The sequence below is a fragment of the Limulus polyphemus genome, unplaced genomic scaffold, assembly GCF_000517525.1.
Source record: "Limulus polyphemus unplaced genomic scaffold, Limulus_polyphemus-2.1.2 Scaffold1583, whole genome shotgun sequence".
Lineage (NCBI taxonomy): Eukaryota > Metazoa > Arthropoda > Merostomata > Xiphosura > Limulidae > Limulus > Limulus polyphemus.
This window is the reverse complement of record NW_013667193.1, coordinates 1,546-20,425: the sequence shown is the minus strand read 5'-3', so window position 1 is coordinate 20,425 and position 18,880 is coordinate 1,546. Positions and strand designations below refer to the sequence as shown.

The window sequence follows — 18,880 nt, the reverse complement described above, 5'->3', positions numbered from 1 at the left end:
CTGTCATGGTTGTTAGATAATCACTTTGCAAGCATTTAATCCAGCATTTTCTACTGCACTTGAAGTGTTTATTACTTTTGTGTAGTTCGTTTTCTAAGCAACAAATAATGACAAAATACTACTGTTTTGACTAAAGCTATTTAAAAGTATATGAACTTTCCTCTTTATCTTCACACCACTAAGAAAAATAATACTTACACCAGTTTTTTTTCTATTAATAGACAATGATTGAGGACACTGAAAATTTTGACATTTCATGAAAAACTTCAAGTAGCTCTAGAATGAAAAATAAGCAAAGCCGGTGAATGTAATATTGTATAACTGTTGTGATGCATAATGTTCAGATAAAGCAAAACAATTGCCATTTTTAATTCTTGAGAAGAATATTTTATGCATAAGGAACAAACTATGTTTACAGAAAAGTCTACAATATTTTTTATTTCCTCCTGTTCTTTTTTATTTTATTTTGACTTTAAAACTACCATTTTGTTTGATTCTTTATTTCCACAAGGCTTATGATAAAACATAGAAGTAGGAGGTATATCAAATTACAGGAGGTTATACAGGAAAAATAAAAATGTATAGGTAACATGGGAGAAGTTTATTTGTTTAGAAAAAAACAGATTTTTAATTCATTCCCTACTGTCAACTGAAAATATCTTTTAATAAAAACTCATGCTGCTCAACTGGTCTTATATATATATATTTTACACTCACATAGCTACTAAAAACATTTCTATAACACTTAAAAACATCTGATATATAATATTAATTGAAAGTTACAGAAACTTTATATTACCTGGATAACTCCAACAAGCTCCTGACAATGATTTACTTTTCAGAATTCAAATATGTTAAATACTCTTGAGAAAGAAATCAAACACAAATGCTTTTGGCTTTATTTCTACAAGTCTCCAAGAATTACATTTTATTGATATATGTACCTTTACTAGGAAGACTTTCTTCAGAACTTGAGCTAGTGGGACTTCGAAGCCGACAAGCCTCCAAAGACGGAGGACTAGGTGATGGACTGGAATCTACAGAGCAAGAGGGAGAACTCTCACTATTGGGGTGTGGAAATGTTGGTCCTGCTGGAGCACCATGTGAGCACTGATTGTTACTCACAGAAGCACTGTAGGAGTGATTAACAATACCATTTGGTAGATAAACTGGCCTGAATAACAAAGACAATAATACATTTTGACTTTCATAGATAATTACTAATATATACAACAATCCTCAGAAAAATAATAATTCAGACAATGCCACCTGCTGTACATTGGTTGAATAAAGTTTCGGTTAAATAATTAAATGGATCCACTTGGTTTAAAGCAAATAAAAAATATCTTAAGAAATTCCAGAAGAAAAACAACTGTATCATGTAAATATATATATATATATATATATATATTACACTACATAAACTTCACAGATAAAGGAAATTTTCTTTTTTTTTTTTTACTATACTTTGATCAAATTACCTAAAACAACTAGGTAATAGGAGAAATAAAATTTTATCTAATTTGTGAATTTTAAATAGGTAGACTGATTATAAAGTTGCATGAACTCCCATTATGGCATGTAAAAGGTCTAAACATTAATATTTTGGAAATTTATCATAAAAAGTTGTGTTATTGTTAGCAATAACCAAACAGAAACTGATACAAACTCTTGCTTGTTATAAAAGTTCTTGAAGCTACTATAGCTGGATTATACTTAACATTGGTTGATAAAGTAGATGTTTTAAATATCTTCTAGCAAGATATCACCCAGGATAGAAATTAAATTCTTGAAATCATGAAAAAAAGTTGATAACCTATTCTCATTATATAAATGCAATTAACATGCTCTAAACATGTGTATCAGCACTATAAAATGATCTACATCGCTGCAGGAGTGTAACATCTCACTCCAATGAAAGTACGAAGAGTACTTGTATAATTAGTTATTTCCAGATAACATCTCATTTGTCAATTTATTCTTTCAGATATTCATTGTACATTTAGAGATATCACTTTTAGATGCTTAAACATCAATTTTAAATTAGGCATATTCAATATAATTTTATAGGAAGTATTTTTTACTGATGTAAGTTTCACTTTTTCTAAATGTTATTATTGAGACTTAATGTATTCAAATGTACTTGCACACATACATGCTTATGCCACATAATATATTATTCTCAAACACAGGTTCAGGGCTAGTCACCTCAGCCCCTACTGAAAATCTGTATCAAAACTTACTGATTGTTCAATAATTGAAATTAAGACATTTCTTATGTACACTAAATGAAAAACATATACTGAGAAAAAGATAACAAGTTTAAACAGTCTGTAACTTTGTTTCAATGACTATAAGTACTTTTAAAGTCCAACAACTGAAAAATTAAAACTTTTATAAGGGAGTGATGAAAACATGCAGATCATTACTATTACTTTCCTCTTAGTCAGTTAATACAGATTTTAAACCTAAAAACATGCAAGCCCTCTTGGAGAGTCAGCTTAAGCATTTTACACTAGCCTATTGAGCTTCTTACACTTTGAACAGACTTTTGGCTGGCATATATCCAAACCAGCTGATAGTTTCTAGCATTGAATGGAAGGGTTCTGGGCATTAAGTTTTAACATTCTTTCACAAGTTTATCTGAAATCCATGATGGACAATTTAACTGTTTAAAACCTGGTAGCCAGTATAATGCCACCTCTGACCTTGCATTAATAAAATTTAAAATAACCCCTAAAAGTTGCATCTGAAATACAGACACTTTAAACACATGGCACAGCTTTAGGATCTTTTAAAATATTTTTTTTTTTGTTAATTTATGATTTATAATACAATTAAAACCATTACATAGCTATATACTATGCTATTATGCATGATACACATAACTGTTGACTTGAGAGCCAGTTTTCAAACGTATACTATAATAGGCCTAATGACTTGGTAGGTTAGGCCACTTAGTTGAAAAATGTTGTAATAAAAATTTATCTAAAGCATTAAAATGAAAATAAATAGACAGTTTTTACCTCAGTCCATTTTAATAATAAAAAACAAACTTATCAATGCCTTTTTACTACCTTATGTACTTTTTCAAAACAGACAAGAGCAAAATATGATACTTGCATTCACAATTGCCTGAAGCTATAAAACTTACAAATTCATGTAAACAAGAAATTAAATGCCAAGACAACCACTTCAGTAAATTAAATAACCATGGAGGGAAACTCATTAATTTACTAACTGTCCATGGTATACAAATAATAGAAAACCATTACTACATGAAACCCCACTCAACCTTGAGGTGCCTTGAACTGTAATAAGAAATTTTTCAATTTCACAATCTAGTGTAACTACATAAAGAAGGAAAATAACTCTACAGCAAATAGATTACGAGAAAGTAAATATGCCCAGGTTTCATATGATGTATTAACAATTTTGGCAGCTTTATAAAGTTGAAAACTGAAAAACAAATCATACAGATTGTTGAATTTTACAGTTCTTGGCATCATCAACTTCAAATATTCACTATTTTCAAACTATTTCAGCTACAAATAAGTCAAACTAATGCTGAGTTACCAGAGATACAACTGACAAATTGCATCTGTTTAGGCAGAAAATTTAACAGTTTTCACCATTTTCAGAATAATTACAATAGGGGGGCATAAATAAAAAACTAGGGCTAGCAGTTTTGATTTTTTTTTTAATCACTTCATCCAAAACAAATGTTGATAAAGTTTATACCAAAAAGAAAATTTAAAATCAACATTTTAGTTATACTTTTATTTCGGAGGTAATTTGAATGGATAGATGTTGAGCCATCAGTAACAAAATTTTGACACCATAACATTAAGTTTATTGTATGGGTCTGATTATAAAGCTGTAAAATTTATAGTTGCCTTATAATCACAGGCCCCCTTCCCCCTACTCTAGCCTGTCACATTCCTTAAAGTCCAAATAGCATTTGTCTACACATGCACACCAGACGTTCACTCAAGGTTATCGCTAATTGTTGCAACTAATCCATCTTCAGGCTGATCAATTATTGTATTGATTTTGTGGACCTAAAAAGGGACATTATGACACTCAATTTTTTTTTCTTTCATGGGGGTTGTCTTCTATTCAAGATTGTCCAATAATTGGACAATACAGTAATTTTAAAACTGAAAATTTAATTACCTGAATCCATAAAGAGCTTTTTTTAGTTTTCGAGCTGCACCCATGGTCAAGCCAATACCTTTCAAGTCAAGTTCATTCAAATTCTGAAGCTGTAAAATATAAAAACAGTTTGTTAAGATATGTCTTTTTCACCATATTATAGAAACTTTGCCCTGTGGCTACATTTTACTTTGTACATGTGTAGAATACAAGATTCCTTTCCTCATTTCAATTTTGAACTAACAAAAAAAAATATTGTAAATTTTTCCCATCCAATACACTATCATATTATCATTTCATGCTACTTTGCAAGCTCAACATTAACCTAGTATACAGAATTCAAATATTATAAACAAACTGTTCCTCTCACCTCTAGAATTTTGTGACACTTCTCACACATTTACTTGTTGCTATCTTACATAATTACTTTGCCAATTGTAAGATAATGATTTACAACTTGTTTTTTCTAGTTTCTTTAAAAACCTATTAGTTAAAAAAAAAAAACCTCTGATGTTTACATTCAATTTCTACCTATAGCTGGAAGCATAAGGTGAAGAAAATTTTTTCTGAAACTATATCATTGTATGAGATAAATACAAACTTTTCCAAAGCAGTTGGTCTTTCATTTGTCTTTTATATTGAACAATATTTTGCAAATATTACACACTGCTAACAGTATCCTATATAAATTTTAGACCCATTTAACATCAACATTTACAAGCTTTAGATTAAAAAACAACATAACAAATATAAATATGAAAAAGCTTATGTGATGTAGGCAATCACCTTTTCTATCGTGTAACCACGAAGATTTTGGATATACTTGCGCAGCCCTTCTTTCTTCAAAAGTTGTTCCAAAGACTGAATGTCATTTGAATCCATACCAGTGGAGGAAGATCCCCGATCACCAGCCAAGGAGATTCGTGACGTCCAGGGTGATGCAGACCTAGAGCTAGTACCAGAATGAGGAGGGGACACATATGGTGATGATTTTGGAGATGAAAGAGGAGAAGTAGTGGGGGAGGACTGTGCTGGAGGCTGTACCCTGTTGAGAGTTCTGAAAATTACATGAAGAAGGTTGTTCTGAGTACTTCATTGGTCTTTTTCATACTGAGGTATCTAGTATTTGTTATTTAATGTGAATAAAAAATAGTTCATAAATAATCAAACATCAAATTATTGAGTTACAGTAAAAAGGCATATCCACATGTGACCTTACATATCCACACTTTTTTTGTATCTAATGGTTATAAAACTCTTCATACATGTAGGAGGCTATACATTCTAAGTGATCCAGTCTGTTCTTACAAATATGTCATTTTCAGAAAATTATGAACATTCATAATGGAATTTTTGAAGTATCTGTCAAAAACTGAATAGTTTTTGTTTTATTTATTTTACCATATCCTTTATGGAGCAGAAAGTAAGTGACGTTTAAACCACCTCACCACAGTTTACAAGAATCCAACTGAAAAGAGCAAAAAGACAGTTTAACATTCAAAATACGAGTAGCCAATTTCCATCATGAAAAAATTCAAATGAAAATACTATGAAGTATTTGTTTTGTTCAAAGTTACAGCAAAAGTATAACAGATACATACATATATTTATTTGCAATGACAGTTTAAGACAAATTTTCAACCTCTATATAAATTTTTTAAACAAACTTTTAGAATTGAACTTGATCCTGCCCAGAACTGTGGATTAAGAGTAGCACAAAATTAACTTTCATTACTATTTTCAATTACTAGTCTCACTGTAGTTATAGTAAAAACTAGCATGTTATTTGACAATGTAAGTCTCTTTCATTGATATGAGGAAAGGACTAACTTACGAGTAAAGGACAACTTATAATGAGTATTTCTGGGTAAAGATAAGTTTCAGGTATTAGTAATGAAGCCATTATAAGATAATGTCTTTCTCTCTCTAAATTCTCAATTAGTTCATCATACTTGTGCTCTGACCTCTTTACTGTATTAAATAACAATGATATTTACACTAAAAATCTATTTAGATGTTTTAACAAGTCATAGTTCTTTGACCTTTAATAAAGAATTTTTATACCCTACACCTTACTTCTAATTTAGGATGTTCATTTGGTTTGTTTGTTTTTTGAATAAAATCCAAATCTGGGGAAAAAAATTGGACTGAAACATTTATCATATTAGGGATACTGGTTTGCAAAATAATGTTATTTTGTCATAAGAAAGACCATGAAAGATGAGTTTCTTAACAATCTTACAAAGTTGCTGAACAAAACTGCAATCCAACACAAGGTGGAAATATTTTGTATTAAAAAATATTTCAATCAATTAAATAAATAACAAATAATAGTGTCTGAAGTCTGATTTTGTCCCCCCCCCCCAACAGTTAGATCAATTATGCCAAAAATGGGTATGAAAACATTAAAACTTATAATGTCCAATGATCTTATCAACTACAAAAATTTCACCATATAAGAACTGCTTTCAACCACTTTTTATTTTCATTTTTGAGAAAATCAAAGTTGTACCTTAAAGACAATAAGATCATATGATGAAAATCTTTATTCTCTCTAATGTTAGACTTAGCACAAAAAAGCATTATAACTGTTTCAAAATATCAAAACACTAATGATTATGAATATTTAAATGAATACTTTTTTAAATTAGTTTTTATTCCAGTCAGCCGTTATCTAACATAAATTTCAATTACATTTTTTTTGGAATAACAAATAGTTATCAAAACAACAAAAAACTTGATGTGCCTAATATCTATCAGTGTCCATTCTATTTCAGAATTACAATGTTATGTTTGAACTTCTTACCTATCATTTGCAATTTAAAATGGACTGAAATACATAAATACATAAATTTTACAAGGCTTAATTTATCACAAAATATTTGAAGCTATTACATGCCCATCATCTGAAAATATTGAAAGACATGTCAGTAAATTTTACAAAAATTCTTAATAAAATATAGAATAATAAAAGGCTTTTAGCCCATTCTGTTCTAAAATAAAGGAATTCATGAGAATTATGGGGCATCTTGAAGGTCCAGCATAGCTAACCAATCAGTATACACCATGCTATTTGCTTAAAATAAAAAGCTTAGTTTTCTAAGGTATTAGGAAATCCATGTACGCACCTATTAATGTCAGAGCCTAATTGTTTCTGTTGTTGAGACACTGAATTAGCTGAAGAAGGGCTACAGTGTCGACCATCTGTGCTGCTGTGTGAAGGGCTGTCCGACATGTGAGAATTGTACACTGTAAAAGATCGCAGCCGTGAATTATCATGGGTGTTAACCTGTCCTTTGAAGTTGCCAGAAACTTGATTTGATATCTGAGTGTTGGACTGGGGGTTGTTTGAAGCAACTTGAAAGAAGTTCAACATGAACTCACTCTCCAACAGTGCAATGGGCATTTTGAAAACTACTTGCCTGCAATAAAAAAAAGTAAATATAATAGTGACAACACTTTTTTCTCAATTTCAAAGATTTCTATCTTGTTCCTGAGTTTTTGTTGGTATTTATTTTTTAGAACTTTAATAGCATAAAGGAACCCATCAAAATAAAGGATTAATGATCTTGAATACATAATTAATCAGCTATTATTTTATATATCATTTTTTTTTACATTATGAGCTGAATGTAAAGGCTAGTTACTGGATTAATGGTCTAAATGTTTTTTAAAGTCAAAACGGTCATAAAATCTACCGAGGAGATATCTCAGAATCTATAGGCTCTATATTGTGTATAAAAGATACGAGTTTGTAAACTTACAAATAGATTGGAAGTTAAACCTATTACTCTATATCCTAACTTTTCAGGCACTTTTTTTAATATATGAAAATATGATGTTACAGCAGTTGATGTATTTTTCACACATATAAAACTGATGTTCTAATGGCTGACAAAAATTATAAGAATATTTGATGCTTCAAACATTGATGTCTGTTTTACTTATTAAAAGAAATACAATTTTTTTTATGTCTGCCGACATACTTCCTACATAAACTAAATACTTGATTTTTTGGCTATTACTGTGCTTTCCATAGATAGGATGTTTGATGTTAGTAATAAGTGAGTTGCATAATTTTGATCAATTAACTTTAAAAACTATTGATGAACAGTTTCCTTTAAGTTCCAATTTCTATCTTTTGTGAAGACTTTAAATTGTCCTTTATTTTTAGGCTCATTTAGTACATGGTTCTTAATTCTTAAGTACAAGCATGGAGCCCATATGGACCTTAGTCAAATAATAATAATAAAGTGCACGTAAGGATATACGAATACTTAAGAGTTAATAATACTGGAAAATGACATGGAATATGTTGCAGTTCCTATAAAAGTTCCCTTAAATATGCTAAATGTTACAAAGGCTATGAAAAAAAACTTTCGCTATTAAGCATTGTGGGTTATGTAGAAGCTGAAATAAAACTTACCTTAAACAACTAAATATCACAGCTATATACATCAGCATTATGATTACAACAATATACTTTGAATGTTGTATGAGTTAGCAATACCTATCAAGCAAATGAAATTCCAAATTGAGAATAGCAACAACAAATCCCAGCTCAATATTTTGGAGGGATAATCTTTCTAATAATATTTGAATGGCTTTTCTGAGCCACAACAGAAAAACTATTCTAAAGTGAATCATTTTCACTCTATGATAAGAATATTGGATAATTGAAAACATAATGCAATTCAAACTACTACATAACACTGATGGAAAAGCTAATGCAGAGTCTACTAAATATTAAAAGAAAAGTAATAAAGGTCCTATTTTATCACAGCACTGAAAGGATCTACTAAAGTTCTTACTTTAAGTATTATGGGCATGTACAAAAAGTTCCAGTAGGTCTTACAACAAACCTAGATGTTATGAAAACTAATATACTCAACTAGAAGTACAATGAATTATGCAGGAGCTAATACAAGTGATACAAAATCTAACACAGGACCTATCTTCACAAACACTTAATGTTTCAGATTTTAAAGTCAGCCCTACCAGAAGGCAACTGGATGATGAAGAAAATAATGTAGATACTACTGTACCTCTAATGGCTGTTAGAAAAGATGATGCAGATCTTAAGTCTTCTGAATCTTTCAGTAACAAAAACTACTATAAAGCCTAAGATAATTATATTGAACATTAGAGAAGTGGCAATGTATGCTGCAAGTATATATATATATCCAAAATGTCATTACAACATGCAAGTAATAACAAAATAAAGTAACTCCAGTTCAAGATTAAATTTTTATTCCATGAGAAGCACCTTAGCAGCATTAAAGTTGCTTTGCAGTCATCAACAACCTGATATTTAATTCTTAGATCAAGAGTTTTCTATCAGACTTCTCACTTTAATTGAATCTTAAGCCCGTGTTTCTTTTAAATAGAGTATAGGCTACAATATTCACATAAAAAACATTTTCTAGGTCTGACAAAAAGCCTTACCGTAAGTACTCTGCCATTTCTGTAGCCATTTCATCAGTTATCTCATGGTGATTACTCGAACAGTAACCTATATAAGGAAAATCATAAATGGATAAACAGGTATTTGGTGCAGTTTTAATCAACATTTTCTAACAAGGTTTTAAAGGAATATTGTATGAAAAAAGGGTAATTCTACTTGCATTTTCTTTTGCCCTGATAATACTTAATATGGGATATATTATCAAAATATTCTTTATTATTTGGACATTCTTTTTTTTAATCATTTTAGTGTTTCAAAAAATAATTTGTGTAAGGAAAAGTACTTAACAAAACAGGATGTCATTTTTTACACCTAATTTGACAGTATTATATATTTTTTATCGATAACTTTCTTTTAACAAATTTATTTAACCTTTTTTTAAATCCTGTGTGACCAATTTAATCTCATTCTATTGTTACTGACAAGTGATTCAACAATGTGCAACGAAACAATAAAAACAAAGTTGACTTCAATCTGTGATGAATATAACTTAGAATTTAGATCAACATTTTTTTTAATACACTATAAAATTATGTACTTATTCCAAGTTTGTAAAATTATTATATAAACTTATTTACTTTTAACATAGCATTTTACTTAAAACACTTTCTCTGAAGTTCTATATATTATGATGGTTTAAAATGAGTAACATTGTCTTGTTGGCTTCCCCAAAAATCATGTACCGTTTGCTGACCCCCCCCCCCAAAACAACAGATAAATCTAATGTTCTACAAAGCTGCAACATAATAGATATGAGCATAGTTTCTAAGAAATAACTGCTCAAAGCTTAAATCATTAAAAAAGTGAAACATAACATGACAGATATGAATTTCCCTGGAATACATGATGTAGCAATAGGTTAACAAAAAGGCTATAAAACCTATACATTAGCTATGAGGTCATGAACTAAGCAATGAAGCTTCAAGCAAACTAGCACTAATCTAGTAAAGCAGATTTAATGTTTTTTCTTTTGAATTTCTGATTTATCAAAAAAAAAATACTGACTTTGCTGGGAGGACCTCATAATTCTCAAATAGTAATATTTTTTGCTTATGACTAAATAATTACAAATATAAGTCATTTCACACAATAATTTTGTATTTTCCATATCCAGACCCCAACCACCAACTGGCAGTGGATAAAATAATAATTTCTACAATCTTGATGGACAACCAATTTGGCCATTTTATGTCAATTTGACATTCTCAAAATGTGAAACTTACCTGGTAGCTGTGGTGCATTTCTTCTCCCTTCACTAAGAGTGAAATCTTGATACAGATGTTGAAGCAACTGTAAACAAATGATGGTTGTAACTTCTGCTTACAATGAAATTCAAACACCAATCACAGAAATATTACTTTTTTTAATAATCAACCATTTATGGAGTCTCAAGTTTTAAATTTTACAAAAATCATAGATATGCCATATTATAAAATCAAAGTAAGTATTTCTTGGACATTTAACAGATTTTGATATAACTTTTAAAATTTTGACCCAAAAAAACTTTGTACATTTTAAATTACAATTTCAAATATTAGAACTTACTGCAGAATAATCCCACATTTTCTGTGAGCAATTTGTATCATCACTTCAATTCTATTATCTAATATAACAGTACTATAACATAGTAATGTGACGAGGACATCAAAAAAGAAGGGGCTAATTAACAACAACAACAAATGGCACTTCTCCTAATAACCTGTGGCAAGCAAGGTGTGGAATCAAGTGTATCTTTCTGTAATTGTTGACAATATTTATCACAGAGAAAAAAGGGCACTTTGGAAACTTAAGGGCAGGAGTTTAAGCCCACCCAACCATTCCTCTTTCATGTCACTGCTGTAACAGATATGACAATGTAGCCAAAATATAAACCATGTATTGCACAATCAAACTATAAAAAAAAAGATTTATAAACACAGAAAAGATATTGAACCACACTTAAAAAAGTAATTCATAAGCTTAAAGCATAAGATACAAAATCTCATTATTCCATAACATGCTTCTTCACAAAATAAAGTAGTCAACTGTTAATATAAATTTAACCATGATTTTACAGTATTAACCTTCATATGGCATTCTATGTTACAAAACACATCTTGTTATATTCTTTTATATTTGCTTCTTTGTTGTTAAGCACAAACCTACAAAATGGGCTATCTGTTCTAAGCCTACCATGGGTATTGAAACCTGATTTTCAGCATTATAAATCCTCAGACTAAATGGCACAAGAAAGTGAAACCATTATCTTATATTTTATGGTGATTAGCTGTCACGTGTGGTGGTTACCGAAATTAAACTATTGAGGTGTTTGAAGGAAACTATAAATTTGGATAGGTTGAAAGTACATTTGTTTCATTCGGCTTTAACAGAGTAAAAATATTTAAGTGTTCTAATATGTCATTAAATATTAGTTCAATTGATTTCCTAAAATCATGATGTAGTTTTAAATCTAATTTTTAATTCAAATAATATCATTTATAAGATCCCAATGATACTGTTTTAAGTAGTAAAATGCCTTGAGAACTTTTTATTCAGAATGTAAATAAAAATTTTCATTTCTAAGAATACATACTTTTTGATGAAAATTAAACATTTCTTGGTTAGTTTTCAGTATTTCTGTGGTCTTTCTGGCCCATGTCACCTACAGGAAATAAAGAAAAAAAATCCTTAACAAACTTAAAAATACTTACAATACAATAAACATACACAATGGTAAACCCACAACAGGATTTGTTTATTAATCATCAAGACTAATAGTAGTTACTATAAGATATTAATCAACTGTACATTGTCACAAAAAATATAAAAATAACAAAGGAAGTAAACAATTACACAGAACAAGATAACCCTTTCTGGACCGGAAGGGTGTCACTGATATTCCTTTATTTTTTCCCTTCTCACAGTAGAAATACCCAAATTGCATGAAACTTACTATAAACATACTAAACAGTATCCACTTTTGGTTTGAAAAAATTGATATAATTTGAATTAAGTTTTTATCAATTTTTGCCTGTGAATTATTACAATTTTTTTTGAGAGATACTGTTTTGTAAAAAATGCTAAAATACTGCCTTTAGTCTTAGAATTTAAATTTTTTCTGATGCTGATAAAAAAAGTTCCATTTTATATAAACAATATGTTTCAAGTTGATTGATATTCATTGAAATATTTCTTTTGATACTTTATTTTGTCAACTGCTGTTATCATCACTTCCAACTATAAATTAAATTAGGAGAAAACTGACCTGCAATCTGGCCTGTCACAATTTTATCAGGTGGGGCTAGGTAACAATATTTTTCTAACACTATTCTTGGTTAAGATCAATTTATATCTAACAGTTTCTTTTCAGTAAATGTTTTTTATTTATCTATATTATTTGAATACAGTATACTTAACAATAAAATGCAATAACTAATAATTTGAGTCGCTGAAATAACTTGCCATAACCTACCGTACTCTCTAAACATAGCTAGGTTTACCTGATGTCTTGTCACAGAAAAATTCTACATAACTTTCATAAAATATATAATGAAAAAAGTTTCAAGAAAGTAATGAATATGTTAAAAAATATACAAAAATTATATACCTTTGATTAATTCCTAAGTATCCTAAACCTCTCACTAAATTTAATTGTTCTTCTGTAAGAGCTACATCTAATAACAGTCCCACAAAATCATAAGTTACTTCTCGTAACACTTCCTTCGTTCTACATTAACATAAATACTTTAGAACCTGTTCTATCTAATGGTGTTTAAACATAGCCTGTAGGTGAGGTCATAGTACTGTAAGAACTGAGGCCTTATAATAATGAAGTGTCAGACAAAAGAATCAAAACTTGGTTAGATATAATCTCAAGAAACAGTTCCTTAGCAAATAAATACCTATACTTTGTAATGAGCAGAAAAATTCTAAAAATTGATAAGTGCTGTTTACAGGTAAGACTCTTCAGGACTGTGCAGAAATGTAAGTTTGAACTTTTTGTTTTCATTTTTCTTTGCAAATTACACTAAATAAGTGTTACAAATGACAACATGTCAATGTTAAGATATTTTAAAGTAATAAAATTGTTTAAGTACAGTTACAATTATTATTGACTTAAATTTTGAAATTTGATATGCCAGTGTGCATGATATCAGAAAGATGCTTACAGGTCTGGATAGTCAACTGTGACACAACTTTCAAATATTGGGTTTTTTTTTCAGCAGGGGGAAAAACATATACATTTCTAAGCCAACAAACTTAATAAATAATGCTAACCTTAAGCTAAGGGGCAAAAGGCTTGATTAGTTTACAAGTTAATTCATAAAATTAAAAAGTTTTACACAAAAGGGATTAGAAACAGGTTATATATAAGATACAAAAAATATATATTATCCCAACAATATATTAATTAAAATTCTGATTAAACTGATTGTTATTAAAATAACCCAATGCACATAAATGGGTCAAAGTGCACACATCACAATCTTTTCAGTTACATTCAAAATTTAATTAAACAACTTTATTATCAATGTATGTCAATAAACTTAGCATCAAAATGTAGTTTATAATTCAAATTTTATTTCTTAATTTCTGAAGGGAGTATTTAAATGATTTCCTAACCTTCACTTCTCTTTATCACATGACACTTTGCTCCAAATTGCCCATTTTAGATTTTCTTTCTGTCCCTATAAGATCTTCACAAATTACACACTATGGTACAGATATTGCTAAGCCATGGTATACATGTATAGCATCCAGTCTTTTTGCTTTACTGAGATATAAACAAGGACAAAATTTTGAAATATCCATTTAGTGACCTAAATCAATATAAGTATGTAATTAATATTATTGCATTGGGCCTAATTATTCATATTACACAATGGATCATATATTTAATGGTATTATTATGAGATTTCTTTTCCCCAAAGGTAAAATGGAAAATATAACCTATGATGTATAGGTCTAATACATTCTTTGATTCACCACACCCTGTGCTGTGTACTGTAGTTTTGCTTAGTCAAGCACAATGCCATATTATTCACACACCTAAAATAAAGTTACCAAAAAAGGGGTAAATTAAAAATAAAAAAAAACTGAAAAACCCAATAAATAAATAAAGTCAAATCAACATGCCACACCCCTCCTATAACACCCTGTCTTTAAAAAAAAAGTCTATAATTCTCTCCGATATTGTTATTGATCATGTTTATAACCATTAGTCAGAGCATATTGTCTAATAAGCAAACCACATGATTGATTGTTTGAACTATTATTTGCTGTAAGAGCTCAACACATTTTGATCAAAGATGTTGAATCAAGATATAATGAAATTTTTGTAACCCACCACCAACCTCTCCTTTTAGGCTATTACACACCATGGTGACTACAGCAAATTAGCAAATATCACTAATAACTAAGGTCTAGTGCCTGAAAAATACTAGAATTGGAAATGTTAATCATGTAGAGCTAAAATAAAACAGGAAAAGTTACAATACATTTTTTTTTATCAGATATGCTATTGCTTAAATACCAAAACTGCAAAAACTGTGTTTGACAACATGATTATTTTGGAGGATTTGTCATGCTTGATTTCATTGCAATACATATTTAAAAAAAAAACTAGTAGAGAGATATATTGATGGGTTTATCTTATTTCATTTGTTGCACATGTAGCACAAAAGAAAAACTCTACGTAAACATTTCTGGTAAACGTGTACACACACACACAGTAGAGAAAGTCCAAGTTACCTGTATCCTGTAGGACTTTCTGTTATGAACACCTTTCACTTCCAGATTTGAGATTCTAGCTGGAAAAAACAAAATCATGAAGTACTTTTATTTAATTTCATTATAAATTTAAATATTTAATAATAAATAAAGAATACAAATGAAAAACAAGAAAAAAGTACTTACCTGGGTATTTTTTTGCTTTTGCTATCGACTGTCTATGACACTTAACCTTACTTTTTTATACTAATGGTACTACTGTATTAAATAAGTCTTTATTTAATTAAATAATTCACCAAAGAACATAGAATAATAATATGCAGAAAGCAGACAACATTCCAGAAGTATCATATTTTTTCTCTCTTTCTAAATATGTGACAAGAGCCATTAAAAATTTAGATAAGCTCATTATGCATTTCCCATGGGAATCAAGTTTGAACTGGAAGCAAAACAGATAATTTTCTGTACAGAAAACAATGTAATTTAATACATCATTTGACAGATAATATAGTATTAAATGTCAGAGATAACTATTGGTAATTTCTGAAAGAGAGGATGCGACAGGTGGGTGTGGCAAATGGGTTCTGATTTTCTATTTTATGGCTCTGTCTGAGCAATGACAATATTATAATTAATATCTTACATTAAATGTCATACTTTGTGAAGGGTTGGTAAATTAATTACAGAAAAGGGGATTCTCCTAGAGAGCAAATGAACAATTCTCATATTAGGGGAAATTGAGATTTTTTTTTCTATATTGCCTTATAAAATAAAGATCTTAAATATTATATAATATTAAAATTTGGATTATTAGCTACATTTTTATGCCAATTTTATTTATATACCATGATAAGAAAGTAGTTTAACTAAATTTTGAATGTAACTCACTAAAACTTCCTGACATGTGCACAAAATGACACTTATTCTGAAAAGAGTTAAACTGCATAAATCTCATTTCTTTCTCATGTTAAAATTTCCATTTATCTCAAACAATGTGGTTCCAACTCAGCCTACTTTCTTTATTATTTCCTTTATGAACTTAAACAATAGATTAATTTTTTTCTAATTGTTGTTCAACTTTACATACTCCTCCAGAAAACAAATTTTTCTTTTACAGCTTCTTTTTTTTGTTATAAAGCTTTAAGTCACTTCATTGTCAAAATTAAGATTATATTAACCAACCAGCATTGCTAGTAACAATCAGCTTATAAACACCATATTCTGATAATGTTTACATTATGGATGATAGCTATCAAAAGTGAAACTGTCTTTTCTCAGTTTACATCTTAAAAAAAAAATAAGTGTTCACACTTACCTCTTGGACAGTGATCAGGTTTAAATCTTTCTGGATACACTAATGGACAAGTACTTGTAACAACAGTGGTGATGTTCTTAGCCAGGGCAACTGTTTCAGCAGGCATTAGATGGGTTACAGAAGATGCTAAAGATACTGCAGTGGGAACTGATGTATTTGCATTACAAACTGTAGAAATTGCACTTGATAAAGGGTTTACAGGTAACTTCTTTGTTGACTGAAACTGAAAAACCAAAAAAAAAAAGCAATTTCATCAAACATGCATAAGAAAATGCATATGAAATAGATGGCTATGAAAATTGGAAATATGTCATGGTTTGCTAGAAAAACTTGTGATTTTTAACTACTACATTGGCTTTCATCACCAAAAAAGGTATAATTAAACCATAAACTGAAATCAGATGTACAAGTAACAATAAAGCCTTGCACCTGCATACATATGCAGTAAAGTACTTTAAATTAGTACTTTAAATATATGTTTACATAGAAGTAACACTAGCATCCTTCTTAGAGGCAATATTCTTCATCTTTGAAATTATAAATTCAGATATATTATTTGACAAGTTTACTTTTTAATTACTTATGACTTCTGAAATGATTTGCTTGATGATGTTATATGTGTGGTTTTACTTCTTAACATTTATTTATATAGATATGAAGTGCTACCATTAAATATGCTTTTTGTTTTTTGGTAGTCTTCTGCTACCTTGTTCTTATAAAACTGAACTATTTACCTCATTTGATAGTTTGAACAATCAGAAACAATATAAAGGTTCAAACAAAATGATTTAGCAAAAAAATAGGAGACATTCTAACTAGCCTCTGGCAAGATTTATCACTTAGTTTATGGTTGTGGAACATCACAGCCCAATTATTAGGCTAGGTACTCTATTAAAATTACTATTGTACCACAGCCCAAATATTAAAGCAAAATTTCCATAGAAGTAGAAGTTCTAATGCTAGAAGTAGAGTTCAGCTTATATCAACATTTATTGGTGTACTTATTCAACTAATAATAATGATCACAAAAAACTTCCACAAAGAAAATTACACCTAATTCAAATATTTTTAATTACCAGTATTGTTACATCATTTTCATGTGACCAAGAGATGTTGGTAGAAAATGCCAGATTCTAGATGTAGCATTGTACCTCATATGGAGATTCAGGCTATGGTATAATGGTAACAGACAAATTGTAAAAAGAAAACCTAGCTCAACATCTGGGCTAAAGAACACCAGTAATATCAGTTATTTTAGTGAGTGAGGTATCTAAATAAAAGCCTATATCAGTATATGTAACTAGTAAACATTTGTCATTAGGCCTAACCCTAGTATAATGAACAAACAATTTATGCCGTTCTTATATTACAATTTGGAGTTAAAATGAGATATTTATAAAGCTCAAGTTTGTCCTTACCTCATTTACTTCATTTCCAACAACTTTTTCTACCCAGGCAAGTTGATCTGCAAGAACAGACTTTTGCTCGAATGTAAAGGCGGGGTGATGTACAGCCATAGTAAGTAACAGTAGAATCTCACCAGCAACCTCTTCGTTTGACACCAAGTCAATAAGTGTTTCTCGTTTAAAACCAGTCAGTATTTTGTAGAATGTATTAGAACAAGCAGGATTAGATGAATTAAGCATTGCTAAATACACAATTAATTTGCTTCTTGTAACATTATCTCTTATATTATGAATACTGAGATCTTTTATATCTTTCTCGTTGTTAGCTTTCTGCTCTACATCCCTAAAGTGGTAGAAGTCCTTCCTTCCCAGCTCTTCCAGACACGTTCCGAAAAATCTCAACTCCAACGGTAAACACATGTTAAGTAATCCACACATTAAATCTACTCTTTTTGATCCATTTAGTTCTATAAACCAAGAACAAACCTCTTCTTTGCAGACCATGGCGCATTACTGACAATAAAATATCGAAAATGTCACAGTCTGATCTAATAATTCAGCAACCACCGAAACTCAGATAGACAGTCGCCATTAGAAGCCTGACATCTAGCTAACTCTACATCCGGGTATTTCAGATACGACGACCTTGGCCAATCGCATATTTAGAAAAAGCGAAATAAGCTACTCTTGATCCCGAACATTCTGAAGCAAGGGCACACCCTAATAATCTTGATATTCACATTTCGTTTTAATAGAAAATATGTGATTTTTCCTTTATCTGTGTACAATTTATCATATATATTAAGTTGAAGTAAAAACTTTCTCAAAAAT

The 18,880-nt window shown here is 29.8% G+C and overlaps 1 protein-coding gene across 2 annotated transcripts in view; it reads right to left on the bottom strand.

The window, feature by feature from the left end:
- The window catches only part of LOC106464189 (zinc finger CCHC domain-containing protein 2-like), a 27,526-nt gene extending 8,871 nt beyond the window's left edge, over positions 1–18,655 (bottom strand). The window contains exons 1-10 of one of the 2 annotated variants that reach the window (XM_013924314.2): positions 18,062–18,655; positions 16,644–16,866; positions 15,350–15,408; positions 12,192–12,260; positions 10,843–10,909; positions 9,601–9,667; positions 7,284–7,577; positions 4,942–5,212; positions 4,177–4,265; positions 945–1,174 (exon numbers count right to left, since the gene is read on the bottom strand). In XM_013924314.2, the coding sequence (XP_013779768.1) occupies positions 945–1,174; positions 4,177–4,265; positions 4,942–5,212; positions 7,284–7,577; positions 9,601–9,667; positions 10,843–10,909; positions 12,192–12,260; positions 15,350–15,408; positions 16,644–16,866; positions 18,062–18,553 (1,861 nt within the window). In that variant the 5' untranslated portion in view covers positions 18,554–18,655. The remainder of the gene's footprint in view (positions 1–944; positions 1,175–4,176; positions 4,266–4,941; positions 5,213–7,283; positions 7,578–9,600; positions 9,668–10,842; positions 10,910–12,191; positions 12,261–15,349; positions 15,409–16,643; positions 16,867–18,061) is intronic. The other variant, XM_022391887.1, reaches the window with a different exon arrangement.
- Positions 18,656–18,880: the final 225 nt, after the last annotated feature.